Source organism: Chiloscyllium plagiosum, chromosome 30, assembly GCF_004010195.1.
Source record: "Chiloscyllium plagiosum isolate BGI_BamShark_2017 chromosome 30, ASM401019v2, whole genome shotgun sequence".
Taxonomy (NCBI): domain Eukaryota; kingdom Metazoa; phylum Chordata; class Chondrichthyes; order Orectolobiformes; family Hemiscylliidae; genus Chiloscyllium; species Chiloscyllium plagiosum.
In genome coordinates, this window is record NC_057739.1 from 18,011,836 (window position 1) to 18,028,516 (window position 16,681).

The 16,681-nt window shown below is 39.5% G+C and overlaps 1 protein-coding gene across 3 annotated transcripts in view; it reads right to left on the reverse strand.

Moving 5' to 3' along the window:
- The window catches only part of LOC122564765 (dual specificity testis-specific protein kinase 2-like), a 100,316-nt gene that overhangs the window by 22,141 nt on the left and 61,494 nt on the right, over nucleotides 1-16,681 (reverse strand). For all 3 annotated transcript variants that reach the window (XM_043719953.1, XM_043719952.1, XM_043719954.1), the window contains exons 3-5: nucleotides 8,090-8,211; nucleotides 3,030-3,078; nucleotides 2,766-2,915 (exon numbers count right to left, since the gene is read on the reverse strand). In XM_043719953.1, the coding sequence (XP_043575888.1) occupies nucleotides 2,766-2,915; nucleotides 3,030-3,078; nucleotides 8,090-8,211 (321 nt within the window). The remainder of the gene's footprint in view (nucleotides 1-2,765; nucleotides 2,916-3,029; nucleotides 3,079-8,089; nucleotides 8,212-16,681) is intronic.

Here is a 16,681-nt window from a genome sequence, read left to right on the forward strand (position 1 = left end):
TGCTTCGGCGGGTCGGTGTGGACTTGTTGGGCCGAAGGGCCTGTTTCCACACTGTAAGTAATCTAATCTAATGTTCCTTGAAAAAGTTCCACATTTCCACGACATCCTTCCCTGACAGCCTATGCTCCCAACTTATGCTCCTCAGATCCTGTCTTACAGCATCGTAATTACCCTTCCCCCAATTGTAAAACCTGCAAAACTTGACCAACTCAACAACAGTCCAGATTTTTGAAAATGGTGCTACAGTGAACATTGCATTGTCAAACTTAATATATTTATTTAGCAAAAGAATCTTATGAACTGTGACAAACAACACATGGCTAAAATGGCAGTGATGTTTCCTGGTCAAAGCATGGTTATTCCTCCAGCAAAACACATTGAGTAGAGAATAGTTACATGCAATAAAATCTATCCTCTTAATTTACAGATTGACAAGGCACTTATATGAAAACTACATTCTGCCCTGGATTAGTAGTGGCATTATCTGCAATCATCATTTCTTTATGCCATGTTTCAAGCAGAGACTCACTTGGGTCACACATTAGGGACATAGGTGTGCACAGCTCTTGATCAGAAATTCCAGTATGAACCTAGGTACGGCAAACCTCCATGTCAGAATTGCAACTTTGGAAATGTACACACTTATTCATTACCTATATTCATTACCTATATTCATTACCTATACACGTTCATTCAGTTAATCCACAAATAGAGGGGTTAGAGGCGTTGAGGAGGCTGCAATTATCGTTTCTATAGCTAGCAACATGAAGAAATCACTTTATCAAAGCTCACTTATTTTAATATAAATCAGAGCTGATGCCAGCCTGCCTGTTTTCAACTCTTTCCATTTAGTTGCAAAACTGTGGAAATATGAAGGTGATTGTCTGGTCAGCATTGTCCACTGGTAGGTTATCCCATTGCTGATGCAGGCTCTAAACAATTACCCCTAAAATTACCAGCTTTGGCTTAGTAGAAGCAGTCTTGTCTCTGAATCACAAGGTTATGGATTCATGCCCAAGTCCAGAGGCAGACGTTACCTAACCCAGCATTTCATTGTAGAATGTAATGAGAGTGTACTGCATTGTCAGAGATCTTTCAGAGCAGATACTAAACTACGGCCCCACCTCTACCCTCTTAGATAGCTGTAAAAGAACCCATCCCACTATTTCACAGAAGAACCCTCCCTGGTGTGCTGATGAATCTCTATTCACCAACTAACATTATTTAACCAGATTAGCTGGTTGAATTTGTGATTGCTCATTGCTCATTGAATGTGTGATCTTGCTGTTTGTAATCTGCAAGTATGATTTCAGCATACTTCACTAAACTATAAAACCCATTGAGGAAACCTAAGGAGATGAAATGTATTATGTCATTGCAAGTTCTTTCACTCTTTTTTCTTTTAAAAGCCCATCCAATCATCCTTTGCTTTTTTGCTTTAATTTCACCATGGTCCATGATTGATACAACTTTAAAGTGGAAGTAATTTATTTCTGGTCATAGAGGTTACAAAACATAGAACTCCAAATAAATCCCCTAATGTGTAAATTCAATCATATTTTCTTTTTTATTCTGTGTAAGATGGAATGGAAAATCCAATGTGACATTTCTTTTTCCAGATCTGGTGTTTAATGTGAGCATGAAAGCTTGTCCTTGTATTCTTCAAAAATAATTCAGCATTGTTTTATAACACAACATGAAGTGCAGTCAGTACTTTATGTGATAGCAGAAGCTGGCAAACTGAACAGTGCAATTCCAGTCAAATAGTACCTTTCAGAAAATACACCGAGGGAGAGAATGAAAAAAAAAGCTGAATTGTTGCCAATACAAAAGTAAATCCTTATTATCTACCTCCAGCACAAGACATTTCTACCACATGATGAAGAGGAAATCGGTCTTTATTGTACTCAAAGGACGTGAGCTGTCTGAAGATTGAATAGAAAGCTTATAAATATTTTACAGGGAAGCTTATAAATATTATGTTCCCTTCTTGTATCTCTGAATTGGTGAACATTAGCTGTACTTAGACAGCAACTTTGATTTATCTTTGGATAATTGGGCTGTTAATCATCCTACATTTTCCATTCACAACTTGCACTCATTTCAATCTCTTTTAAACCATCCTACAGTTAAAGGAGAAAAGCAAACATTATATCAATTAAAATTTTTTTTACATACCATTTGTCACACTGGAACAGGCTATTTGACCCACTGATTTTGTTACATTAATTACTTTGTAACTGTCTCTCATTGTGTTCATTCATTTTCAGTACCTGATCAATCAACTCTTTATTTACAACAATTCAAAAATTTTATTTTCTGATAAGCTGGATTCATTTCAAAGTTTATGATATTCAGCAATATGATAGCACTTGTTATTTTATTTTTGTTGCTTTTCATAAAACATTTCACTCATGCTGACCTAAGATGTGAGGCATTTTATTTTCTACACCAGCTTTCTTTGGGGATAATTTGATAAGATTGCCCAGGAACATTTGCAGATATGCCCTACTGGGCTAACCACAAATTAGTTTGAGTCTGTCCAAACGGTTCGAGCCAATGCATCCAGCCTGAGAGAAATATTTTGTTAGTGTGGCTGAAATTCAAGTGGGAGTGTTTGGAAGGGAATACTATCAAGTAAGTACCTGGTTGCGGACTTATAAGTAATGCTGATTTAATAACTGAGAAAAGAAAGGATACAATTGTTTCAGTCATCAATTAATGACTTGCTGAATATTTGAGTGTATGAAGGCAAAGTCTGTTACCTTGGAGTTTAAGTCCCTGTGATAAATATTCTTTGAGTGTAGGTACACCATTCCTCGTGTAATGTCTGATGCAAGATCCACTTTTTCCTTCCAAGTCAGGTTAACCTCTTTATTGGCTAGTAGCTCTTCTAGGCAGCCACCATTAATATACTGTGAAGCAATGCACATGCAAACATTTGAGAATACAGCTGCAACAATTTATTTATCCTACAATTACATTTATACTTGTGAAGTAAAATTTTGATTATCTAGAATGGTATTTACCTCAAGCATAGGGTACAGCTTATCTTCTTTAACGCACACACCAAGATATCTGAAAAAAGTCAATATAAAAGGTTTTTGTCACATGTTGCATTAACGTGTGTGACGCACCAAATTCTTCCCATGTTGACTTGGTGGTTTGAGTTGAGAGTGAAATTTGTGACCTTGAAATAGTGAACAAAAGCTTTGATGGATTTAGAAAGTAGAAAACCTCTTTCCCTGGGTAACTAATGAATGTTGTGATGGACTAGTTGTATAGAATTTGGGCCAGGAAATTCCTTGAGTTGCTTCCATGCTCCAACAGAATTACTTTACAAGACATGAAGTTTTGAAGTTTTAGCTGCAGTTCTGATGAATTTTAGCAAATTAACTTGAAATTAGTTGGCATTTATTGCACCAAACATTATGTTTAGAGTTATACTTCATAGATAAAAACAATTTTCCTAAAGGTTGACAGAAAGAAAAGCAATTATTGCCTTTTTTAACTTCTTTGTCAATTGAATCTTTCCCGAGGGACAATTATCAACCTACAATACATTTGATCAATGATGATCCTTTAACTGCCTTAAGGATCGACATTGCATGAGAATTCACTGTCATAGGATGGGACAAATATGTGAAGTGTGTGCAAGAAAATTTCCTTCTTTGATATGTGGAGATACCTACTGTAGAAGAAGCAGTACTTGAGCTTCTGTTGGGAAATAAGTCAAAGCAAGTGACTGAGGTGTCAGTGGGGTAACACTTTGGGGCATGTGATCATAATTCTATTAGTTTTAAAATAGTTATGAAAAGATTATGAAAAAAACTAATCAAAATGTTAAAGTTTTAATTTGGAGTAAGGCCAATTTTGATGATATTAGATAGAAACTTTCAAAGGTTGATTGGGAGAGGCTGTTCACAGGGAAAGGGATGGTTGGGAAGTGAGAGGCAATTAAAAATAAGATAATGAGAATTTAGAGGAAGTATGTTCCTGTTAGTGTGAAGGGCAAGTCTGATAGGTTTAGGGAATGTTGGATATCTCGAGAAATTGAGGCAGTGGTCAAGAAAAAGAAGGCATGGATCAGATACAGACAGCTGGGATTGAATGAGTCCCTACTGGAGTACAAGAGCAGTGGGACAATACTGAAGAGGGAAATCAGGAGGGCAAAAATGGGAATTAAGATAGCGCTGGCAAATAGAGTTAAGTAGAATCCAAAGACATTCTATAATATCTCGAAATAATATTACAGTAATATTGTTTAGCTGTTGTACTTCTCAGTATCTCGAGCAAGTAATGAGAGTCCTCACTATTTCCCTGGCAACTAAAAAACACAATAGGTTGAAAACACTTACTGATGGCCAGTGATTATTTAAGAAAGTTTTTCATTAAAATATGTTATTTTTGTATCACTGTGTATTTGTTCATTTCCATGCATCTGTGTGCTGAAGAGTTAATCAACATTTTCCATTTGCAGTGACATTATTAGAATAGTACAATATCATTTTCCCAATACTTAACTGAGACAAGTTTAGATTAGCTCATCATCATTTGATTGACTTTACTTCTGGGCAATGCCATACAGATTTATGGGTTGTTAGATACTGTTATGGGAATTATGGTTTTCAAACTGGAAACTTTTGCCCATTTTTTTTTGTATTTTCATGTAAGTTTTTTTTATTCAGCTCTTATGTAAAGGACCATTGGAGATTTGGTAACCAACTGATCTATTTGAACAGGAAGGAACTATGTTTAATCAACTGATCTCATGTGGTCCGGGGTAGGTGCACTACAATTGGCTTGAGTGCCCTGAATTACAGGGAAGAAGAGCGTACAAAGATCTGGCACTACTGCAATGTCTTCCTGTAGTGACTGGAACCAGGTTGACCTTGTCAACAACAAGGTCATTGATTGAGGTTGCTAACCTGGGCTAATCTAGAAAGCCCTGGCTGACTAATATAACCAGGAGATGAGAATCTCGTCAGTCGAGGGGGCTGACTCTATGCTGGCTAGCCACAGCCAGCGTACTGTGCACAAGTAAATAAAGGGTGACTTGGTGACAGGATACTGGCTGCTGCATAGTTATTTCACTTCCATAGCTGAGAAGCTTAATATGTGAAAACTCAAGCCCAAAGGTTGTATGACCTACACTTCTGATCAACTCCACGCCTCTCCAAGATGGCCAGTTTGAGCATCAGCCTTAAAGAGCAACTTTAACATGTCAAGAAAAGGTTAAGAAATGCTTGACGTTTCTGGTACCAGTGTAATAGTCAATCAGAGAATGAAGATCAGCTACATAGGAACCATGTGCAAACTATAAAATTAAGATTTCAAACTTTTAAATTACATTTAAATAATAGACTTCAAATAAATAAAATGTGATTTAGTTAGCAATGATATTCTGTATTCAATATTCTTGATAACAAGTCAACTAAAGGGTCATGCCAACGATAGGCTAAGCAATCTTCAATGTTTCAGTACAGTCAAGACAAATTTTTTTCACACTATCTAATCCTCTTGCCCTTCATTCTATGCTGAATAAGGGACTGTCTGAATGATATATTCGCAGCTAGTGAAATGAAGGAAGGGGTCATTGGTACTTCTGGTCAGGTTATTGAGCTTTCATAATGCTGTGTTATCATTTCCTACAAGATAGGAACTTGCACTGAAAGTGCCATGATTACTCATTCATAATTTGCCAGATTTGCTTAGATATATTGGGGTGTACAAAGTTAAAAAATCACACTACACCAGGTTATTGTCCAACAGGTTTATTTGGAAGCATAGCTTTCGGAGCGCTGCTCCTCCATCAAGTGGTTGTGGCATATAAGATCATAAGGCACAGAATTTATGCCAAAAGTTTACAGTATGATGTAACTGAAATTACATATTGAAAAAGACCTGGATTGTTTGTTAAGCCTCTCATCTTTTAGAATGAGCATATTGGTTCCAGTTCTTTCATATGTTCTTTTAGATCCTAAATGTTTGAAAGTAAATCCGTTTGTAAGATTATTTGATTAGTTCATCGTTCCTACACTCACCACAAGCAGCTACATACTAAGAAATCTCAGGTCAAAGACGTAACATTAAAGTTGAAGGCCCAGTCTCTGATCTGCTTTCTCTTTGATTGTAGCTCACTGTTTGAAGTGTGTGTTGGTTAATTTAATACTACTTCCTTTTTAGAACCCATTTTACTGAATTAGGAGGAAATGTAATTATCAAACTAAGCTGAACTGTTATGTAATAATATTATCGGGACTTTTAATGTGTGTGCAATAATATGCAGAATTATCACAAACTTTATCGACTGTCAACGTTACAATGCATTTGTCAGCTTGATTGTTTCATAAGAAAATTGGACATTTTCAATGTCAAAATATGAAATGTCAACTTTTTAATCAGGCATTCAATTTTTTATTCATAGGCAGTGTATTAGAATTTCAAACAAAAAGACACCTTCATTTCATTTCAGAGTATAGGTTTTCATTATTATCAAACTGAGACCTCTTGAAGGTCATCCTGAAACTTGTCTGTTTCAGTAGCATTGACTTGACAGCAAGACTTGGGAGTGAAGCCATTCAGAACCAATTGGATCAGATTTTTCTTTATTTGTTCAGGGGATGTAAGCAAGCTAGCTAGATTTCAGTTGTTAATTATCCTTACTAGCTTTAAGAAGGTGGTGATTAAGTGTCTTTTTCAACCACTACAGCCCTTGTACTTAAAGAGTCTCACAGTGTTGCTAGGAAGAGAATTCCAGAATTTTTACCTAGTGACATTGAAGAAATAGCAGTTCATTCTGAGCCTGAATGGTATGTGAATTGGAGCGTGGGGAACTTGCTATTGGTGGTGCTCCCACTCATCTTCTGCCCATGTGCTTCTAACTGGTAGAGGCTGTGGGTTTGTGAGATGCTGTTAAAAGAGCCTTGGTGAGTTAATGCAGTGCCGTCACTGCGCCTTGATGGTGAAAGGATTGAATGTTGAAGGTGGTGGATGGGATACCAATCGAATCTCCTGCATGATGACGAGCTTGTGTGTTGTTGTAACTGCACTCATCCAGGCAAACAGAGACCGTTTCATTACACTCCTAACTTGTGCCTTGTAGATGGTGGACAGGGACTGGGGAGACAGGAGGTGGGTTACTTGCCACAAAATTCCTAGCTTTTGACTGACTCTTCTAGCCACAGTATTTGTATTGCTGGCTCAAGTCAATTTTTGGTCAATGGTATAAGCCCCTAGAAATCTGATAGTGGGACAGTCAATGATGGTAATATCAGTGAATGTCAAGGAGCAATGGTCAGATTCTCTCTTGTTGGAGATGGTTTTTGCTATGCCTTTATGCACTGCAAATGTTACTTGATCCTTCTCAGCTCAAATCTGGGCATTGTCCAGGTCATGTTGCATTTGAGCATGACTGCTTCAGTATCTGAGGAGTCACAAATGGTGCTGAATGTTGTGCAATCAGCGACAAACACCCCCAGTTCTGACGTTATGATGGAAGAAAGATCACTGATAAAGCAGTTTCGATAAAGGAAGATTTTGGGGATTGTTAGGGATCAATCATCTTTGCTCAACGACCTCTCTGGAGTTCCTCAGGGTAGTGTCCTAGGTCCAACCATCGATTCCTCAGATTTGTCTCTTTCAAAGAATCCTTACTGGCTAATCTCAAGAGATTTCCAAACCCTTCATCAAATCAGCAAACTGTCTGCCACATTGCTTTAACTGGTAAATTCTGAAATTAAATTCAAAACATTGAGGAATGTGTGACCTTAAACCTGTTGAATTTTTTTGTCAAATTTAATTGGTTCAATAGTGTCCTTTCCTGAAAGGGCATCACTCTGCTTTTGGTGCTAACATCCTCTTAGGTGATCCAGCAAGCTGTTAAAAATAAAAGCTGTGGTCACTAGAAAGGACAATTGCCAATGTCACCCCCAATATAAGAAGAAGTGAAAACATGCATGTGATTCTAACTTTTTGCATAGCTCATACTGTGCCAAATGATGTCATTCAGTGTTATAATTGCTATTGTTTAGTGCGCTTCCAATGAAGAACTTTTTGGAATAGTTCACCAAAGATCTCTGAATTTTACCTGACTATGTTAGGATGAGAAAGTTTCTGGAGAAGGCTGATCTCCCGTACAATGACATCCTGGTCAATGTCCTGCTTGTAGATTTTGACCACCATAACTTTATGAGTTGTGTTGTGAGTCACCTGTACAGAGATAGGGAGATGAAGTATTATGATCGAATCACAAAAAAGAAAATAGTAGGATGGTATCATTGCATTTTATTTACAATTTTGGTTGCCCCCATCAAAGGTTAGAAATTCAATGGCCCATGTTTTGATCTCAGTAGCGAAAAAATCTTGCCAGGCATTCATAAGAGTTACATTCGCTCAACACTTTTCATGAGCCTTTGTGATGGACTTGTCCTAATTAGAAAGCTAAACAGTGAGTATGTTCAACAGGATACCTGGGCTTTATGTATTCAGGACAAGTAACTGTATACCTCCATAACAAATCAAATTGAAGAATGACAAGCAAAGTGTAGACTGAGAGAAAGTTAAAAATCACACAACACCAGATTAAAGTCCAATAGGTTTATTTGGAAGCACTAGCTTTCTGAGCGCTGCTCCTTCATCAGGACGAAGGAGCAGCGCTGTGAAAGCTAGTGCTTCCAAAATTAACCTATTGGACTATAACCTGGTGTTGTGTGATTTTTAACTTTGTCCACCCCGGTCCAACACCAGCATCTCCACATCATAGACTGAGATAATTCGAATATCAAATTCAAAGCCAAATCATATACAAAAAGCAAAATAAAACATGGAGGGAAAGTAACATGTGATTAAGAGAGACATAAATATGCGGGACATAATATAATTTCCACTCTTTTCACGATCAGCAACAACTCTCATTGTTAAGTTTGAAGTAAAAATCCTCTAATGTCCTCAAACAATGTAACATTGTCTTATCCTCAGACAAGTGTCCAAATCAAACACAAGTAGCCACTATCTAGTTTAACAATTCAGTGGTGTCTCTGAAGGACAGTGTTAAATTATGGACAACATTATACGATGAGAACAATGTTAAATTTGTCCTTAATAATTTGACTTAAGATTGTTAAAAAGACTTCAACTCAGTATGAAATGGATTAGAATGGCCATGAAAAGCAGCACCTAAATCAGTGCACTTTCAAATTCCTCTTCCCTGCTACAACACGGAGTCCACTTCCAGATTAAAAACTGCTGTTGTTTTATAACAAGGGTTAATAGCACACACTTACTCACATTGATTTCCATCGGCCACATTTTAGCCCAATTTTCTGGCTTTCCAATTTATCTATGAAGCTTCCTATGGATTTCAAAAAATAATTAACTATAATTTGTATTTTATCCATGAATTTTGGCACCATATTCTCTTGGCTCATATCTACTGCTGCACCACATTTTGAAAGCAACTGAATCAATTTTTTTTATTACTGCATGGAGTTGGACATCATTGATGTTTTATGAACAATCACTAACATTTAGCAACACATCATGGAAGGCTGTCTATACAATTGCTCACACAGTATCTGTTTGTTGTTACCCTGTTTTAGGGTCAAGGTGTCTTTAAGATCCATTGGGCCTGGTGGGAGAAAACCACTGGCTCGTCTAACAGGAAAAAGCGTACATGTCTTAAACACACAATAAACTACATATCCATAACAACATGTAGTTTATTCCAAATTGAAACTGTGTACAAGTCCTGTTGATACAAGACATTGTTACAGAGACCCTGCATTTATTGTCATTTAATGTCCTTTTCTTTTTGCAAATTATTAAGACTCATTTTATAATTTTAAACTACCACTCAATTGTATATTATGTATGTGCAAACAAAACAGTCTGGGTAGCAGGATGAAGTAATTTAGCAAAAGAATATTGCAGTCAAATGGCTTGGCTGTAGTAATTCTCACTATTTAGAACAAGTAATGAAACTCCTCATTATTTCCCTGATGACTACAAAGTACGTTTTACTCTTTTAATATTCTGAGCAGTTATCCCCTCTGAATGAAATCATCACAGTGGAATGTTATTAAGGCACTCCTCAGTATCAACCCTTTCAGACCCTTACATTACATGCAAGACCATCATTTGCTGTCCACATCTAATTGGCTGTGAACGTGTTGGGCCAGAAGATAGTTCAAAATCAGCCACATTGCTACAGACTTTCATGTAGGCCAGACTATGTAAGGATGGAAGACATTCTTTCTTAAAGAGCATTAGCGGAGTAGACAGTCTTTTATGACCATTGATGATGGTCTCAGTGACAAAAGTATCTTTTAGTTCCAGATTTATTAACTGAGATTCAATTGCACCAGCTGCCGCAATGGGATTTGAACAGAGTCCTCAGAACATAGCCTGGGCCTCTGCCCTACTACAATCTTCTATCCCATCATGTGCTCAAAAATGGCAAAATAAACAGTTTTTTTTAATACGATCACTATGCTCTTTAGCTCTTTGCAGAATGTTGCATTCTGCACATTCCTCCCAGATCTTAAACTGGAAGGTGGAATGCCTGCTTTGTATTGTTACCCTGGTATCAGAGAGTAATCTGGAGAACAGCGTTCTATTCCCTTTACTGCTTCTCACACATTTCATTCACTGTAGCTCAAACACTGGGTTTCCAAGGCAGCAACTGTCAACATGAGTGCTTCTAAAAATGCTACTAATACCGTACCACTAATAATCCACAGTGCTCGTAGCATTTGGCTTGTTGAAAAAATATTTCAAATTCAAATATAACAGCAATAACTGAGATGGTCAAGCAAACATGTTCAGAATGCTTCTCTCCTGGGGCCAACAGTGTTAATCTTGGGAATGTAACATTTAGAAAGGTGGTAAAAGGGACAATCTCAACATTGGGGGAGCACGGTGGCTCAATGGTTAGCACTGCTGCCTCACAGCGTCAGGGACCTGGGTTTGATTCCACCTTTGGGTGACTGCCGGTTTGCAGTTTGTACATTCTCCCTGTGTCTGCGTGGGTTTCCTTTGGTTGCTCCTGTTCTCTCCCACAGTCCAAAGATGTGCAGGTTAGGTGGATTAGCAATGCTAAATTGCCCACAGTGTCCAGAAATGTGCAGGCAAGGTAGGTTAGTCACAGGGAAACCAGGGTTACAGGGATAGCATGGGTTAGGGTGGGATGTTCTTCGGAGGGGCGGTACAGAGTCAATGGGCTGAATTGCTTGCTACTACACTGCAGGAATTCTATGAAGCATTCAATTGTTTGATAGACATATGCATGAGTCAAATGTGGTAGTATAGTGTCATGTTACTGGCTAGCAATCCACAAGGTTCAAATCCCAGCACAGCAGTTTTAGAATTTTAAATTGTGATTAAATAAATTTGCAATAAAATGATATGATCAATAATGGTGACCGCAAAAACCATTATCATTCTCTGAAGCCCTTTAGGAAAGAATCTTCACTGTCCTCCAGTTTGAGAGGTAGCTTAATATCGCAAAAAGAATTAGGGATGAGCATTGTCACCAACATCCCAAAAATGGAAAAGAAAAGGCTGTTACAGTAAAGTTCTAAGATTGATTTTCAAAGATGAGAGACCAACTTTATTTTTGTTGACTTATTGAAGTGTGTTAGTGCAAAGTTAAAGTCTAGGTGTTTCAAACTCCTCTGTCTCTGATTTACCAAGATGTAGCCCAGGCTGGAGGGTTTGAGCTAGGACAAAAGATCTCTTTAGACCAGCAAAGATTGAGAGGGGACCTCATAGAGGTGTATACGATCATGAGGGCCATAAATGTGGGTGGGGGAATAGAGAGGCTTTTTTTCCTTTGTTTGAAAGGATGAATAACAGGGGTTCATGGGTTTAAGGTAACAAGTTGAGAGCTAAGAGATGAGGTGATGAGAATTTTCTTCACCTAGAAGGTGGTGGAAGTGTGGAACTCACTTCCTGAAAGCACAGTTGAGCCAGAAGTGTGTAACATTTAATCAGTACTTAGATATTCACTCATATTGCCGTAGCCTCCATGACTATGGACTAAAAGCTGGGAAATGCGATTGGTACAGTCATATCTTTGTTGACTAGTACAGATGTGATGGGCTGAATGGCATCTTTCTGCACTGTAAAAGTTAATGGATGTCTGATTGTCTATCCTCATTTTAAAATCTGCTCTTCTTCAGCGTTCATTTTTACTCTGAAAGTTGTTTGTCAAGATTATCAAAGTATTAACACAAAGGAAAGAACATAAGAACAAAAATCAATAGGTTAATCAAGCTGTCAAGGAATATGGGAAGTATTTTTCTATTTTTCAACTAACTCCAAAAGCAGGAACATTTAGCAAAGGGATACCCAGGGCCAATCTGATTTAGAAAGCCCACCAGGTCAACTGTCAGTCAGGTAGCTGATTGGCTGCTTGGAGACTTTGTGTTGGAACTACAAAGCTTGACTAGACTGTCCTAGCCCCTGGATCCCAGGATACTGGATCAGAATAAGGTAAGTGCTGCATGTTTAGGGGTGGGCTTTCTGGAACCACTGATAGGGGGAGGAACAGCTATTTCAAAAGTGATAAGGGGGAGGGGGCTGTCAAGTTGAGGGACAGTCGCCCCCCCCCCACCAAAGATGGCAGCCTGTCTGCCCTAGTTTATGTATCAGGTAGTCTGGCTCCATCACATCTCAGAGAAAGTGAGGACTGCAGATGCTGGAGAGTCAGAGACAAAAAGTGTGGCACTGGAAACGCACAGCAGGTCAGGCAGCAACCAAGGAGCAGGACAGTCAATGTTTCAGGCATAACCCCTTCATCAGGAACTGAAGTAATTGCAGCTCAGGCAGGACAAGACTTGGAAGTGGTCAGCAATTCACCATGATTTGCAGCATGTCAGGAAAATCAATGCCGAGCTTTCCCAAACTCAAATTAATCTCTGAAAGTGGATGTGGTGCCAACCTGCTTGATTATTTGCCCTTCCAGCTACACTGCTACTGACTTTGCGGAAGGAGAAATCCCATCTGTATTACATTCTTAAAACACAAGTAAATTGCCTTCTTTACAAATTATTGACTAGCAGAAGCTTAAAAATCAGCTTCAGTTGCATTATCATCTGGCAGAAATACAATCATAGAATCCCTACAATGTGGAAAGAGGCCATTTGCACTGACCCTGCAAAGAGCATCCCAACCAGACCCAGCTCCTCCCTTCCCCTCCCCAGAGAAAGGCCAGCAATGCAAGTAGCAGCTCCACGACTTTTGCAGCACAGCCAGGCTAAGTGCCACTATCTTCTCCCTGCGATCTTACACTCACTCAATCTCTGCTGCTGCAGCCACCTCGCAAATAAGGCTCATGCTCTACTGCTCTTACTATTGCATGTAACATCATCCTTAACTTGCTCTCACTACCCCAACCCCAGCCACCACTAATCCTGCATGCCCTCTGGGTTTCCTACTTACACACATTGCAACCTCATCACCTTTCCCCCACCTGCACAGGCAATAACTGCAGTGCCAGCTACTTCATTCTGACTCAATCTCTCTCTTTGTCTCATTCCAGGAGAAAACAACACAGGATAGGGTCAGAAGCATTAGGACAGCTGATGTGGTGGGGATTAATTGGCCCCTCAGCCTCTAAGAGGGTAGGATCTTAGACCTTGCAGGAAAAGACTGGGACCAGTCCTGTGGAGATGTGGAAACCTCCATCTCCCACCTACCAAGTCAAAGCATTGTTCATTGCTGTGCTCCTCTCCCATTATCCCAACCATGACTTTATTGAAAACATGACACATCTAATCCTTGTTCGAAATGTTGTTCTCTCTTTCAACTTCTGCAGGTCCATGCAGCATAACCATGGTGGTGGCAGTCAAAAGGGCTGCCTTGTAAGAGATACCCCTTGCTACCCTGAAGAAGAGGATATACCCTGTACCCCTGCCAGCTCACCCACTGAGACATTGATGGGCATGTTAACCAGATTACAGTCGGGAGAACCTTCTGGTGAGCACTTCACAGTCAAATCTCTATTGCTTGTTGAGGGACCCATACGCCAAACAGCTAATGGGTAAATGACAGCGGATTGCTGCTTTGGTAACTATGCCCCATCTTTCAGGGTATTGCATCATAGATATTAGTTATCTTCACTGAGTGCCATAAGCTAGCATGCTGTGCTAAATTGTAAATGAATGAAATTGTTCTTTTGGAATTTAAAGAGTGATGTGGTTAAAGTAAAATGCAACAAAATAATAACTAATTAGAAGCATAATTTGTTATCTTGCACCTAGTGGTCAGGAGCACTTGGAAGAAGAAATTAATCTGCAGACTTTAGGCTAATGGCTAAGGTATACAAAGCATGGATGAGTCACTGGTGCTTGAGTATTACCCTCCGAAGTAATGTCCTTGACTGACTCACCCAGACAGCGCAGGATGATGAGCGACCAGACCCTAACTAATCATTGTCATGCTCCTCTGTCGACTGTCTTCCCATAAGTCCAAGAATGCATTAGACGTAAGGCAGACATGACTCATTGCCTAGACAGCACAGTTACTGACCACTGACCCTGAGACTTGAGGCTGCTCTTGGCCTACTGTATCCATATTCCCTGTATCTTGATTCCTTTAACTTGATTGGGGACTACTCCCTTAAAATGTTCCTTTACAACCATTCAGTGGATGCATATGCAGTGTACTGAGGAGCAGACAGTTGATACATGGTGCAAGTGTCATGCTGACATAGGACTATGGCATTCAGAAGAATGAAAACCTCCATATTAATGAGGATGTACTTGGTAGCAATGTGGATGAGAATGAATGATAATCCCCATTAATAGGCTTCTTGCCCCTCACTAGAATGATTTTTTGACCCGACAGCAGTGACATTACAACTTGTCAGTCTCCATGCTGCAAGGGGCCTCACTGGAATTCTCACCAGATTTTCCCAAAATTTCTTGCCATTACCCATGTTGTTTAGAGCCTGGGAACCTTCTCCCCAGTATGTTATTCACACTGCCACAGAAAGTCCAGTTTTTGAAAAATATGAGTTTGGCACTGTTTAAATCCATGCTTCCTCTGTGATCTCCAATATTAATGGTTCCTACAGGGACACTAAATGGCTCCCTTTGAAGTAGTAAATTCTCTGTGCTAGGGCAAGATCGAAATTGAACTGACAACAATCGAGCAGATTTATGACAAAAGCAACATACTGTGGACGTTGGAAACTTGAAAAAAGAATAAAACTTGCTGTAAAAACTCAGTGTCAATGGAAAGAAACAGAGTCCATGTTTCAGGTTGATGACTTTATGGTAAATTATGAATCATTTCACAGGGGGTGCAGCGCAAGATCCCTTTTGAGTGTTTTTAAATTATATATGATGTGTCAACCTTAGGCATTCTTGCCTCTAAGTCAAGAGGCTACAGGTTCAGGACCTGAGAGAACAACTTAGGTTAAGACTCAAGTGCAATACTGAGGGAGTTCTGCATCGGTAGAGGCATCATCTTTTGAATGAGACATGAAACCAAGGACCCTTCAACATTCTCAAATGGATGTAAATGATCTCAGGGCAGTACTTCTCTCAGAGGATGGATAAACTGTCAAGGATTAGTGTCCTGGAGTGAGATTTTCAAGTGCCTGTCTGGTCAGTACCCAAGACAGAATAGTGTTGGAGGTCATGTCAGAATCCCCATGCATCGCAGACAGATTTAAATTTCAAAGGGCCAGCTGTGTGAAGGGTACTAGGAACCTCCTTGCTGCCAAGTCCAGGCCATTAGGTTCTTTAAGGAGTTTGTTAAAGGGCATGTGAGGTCAGGAATATGATTTTCAATCTTTATTTCAGCAAGCCATAAGATCATAAGGCAATAAGATGTAGCAGAGGAACTAAACCATTTGACCCATTAAGTCATCTTCACCATTCATTGAGATCTGATATTCCTCAATTTCATTTTCCTGCTTTTTCCCCTATAATCCTTGATTTCCTTACTGATTAGCAATTTGTCTGTTTCGAACTTGAATACACAATGTCCCAGCCTCAACAGCCCTCTGCGGCAAGAAATTCTACAGATCTACTACCCTCAGAGAAAACAAAAATCTTCCTCACCTCTGTTTTAATGGGTAACTCCTTATGGAAACTGTACCCTCTCTTCTTTGACTCTCACAAAGCAAAACAATCTCTCTGCATCTACCCTCTAAATCTTTCTGAGAATCTTGTATTGTTCTTTATAGTGTAGACTCATTCTTATAAACTCCAACTAGTACAAGCCCAATCTACACAATCTCTCCTCATGAGAAAATCCCTCCAGACTCAGGATCAACCAAATTAACAACTTCTGGACTTCCTTCAATGTCGCTATATCTTTCCATAGGTATGAGGGCCAAAACTGCTTTCAGTTTTACAGCTATGGTCTGACTTGTACATTGTATAGGAGAAAGTGAGGACTGCAGATGCTGGAGACCAGAGTTGAAAAATGTGATGCTGGAAAAACACAGCAGGCCAGGCAGCATCTGAGAAGCAGGAGAATCGACGTTTCGGGCATAAGGCCTTCTTCAGGAATGAGGCTGGTGTGCCAGGCAGGCTGAGATAAAAGATAGGGGGGGAGGGGATTTGGGGGAGGGGCGCTGTGAATACGATAGGTGGAAGGAGGTGAGGGTGAGGGCGATAGGCTGGAGAGGGGGTGGGGCGGAGAGGTCGGGAAGAAGATTGCAGGTCAA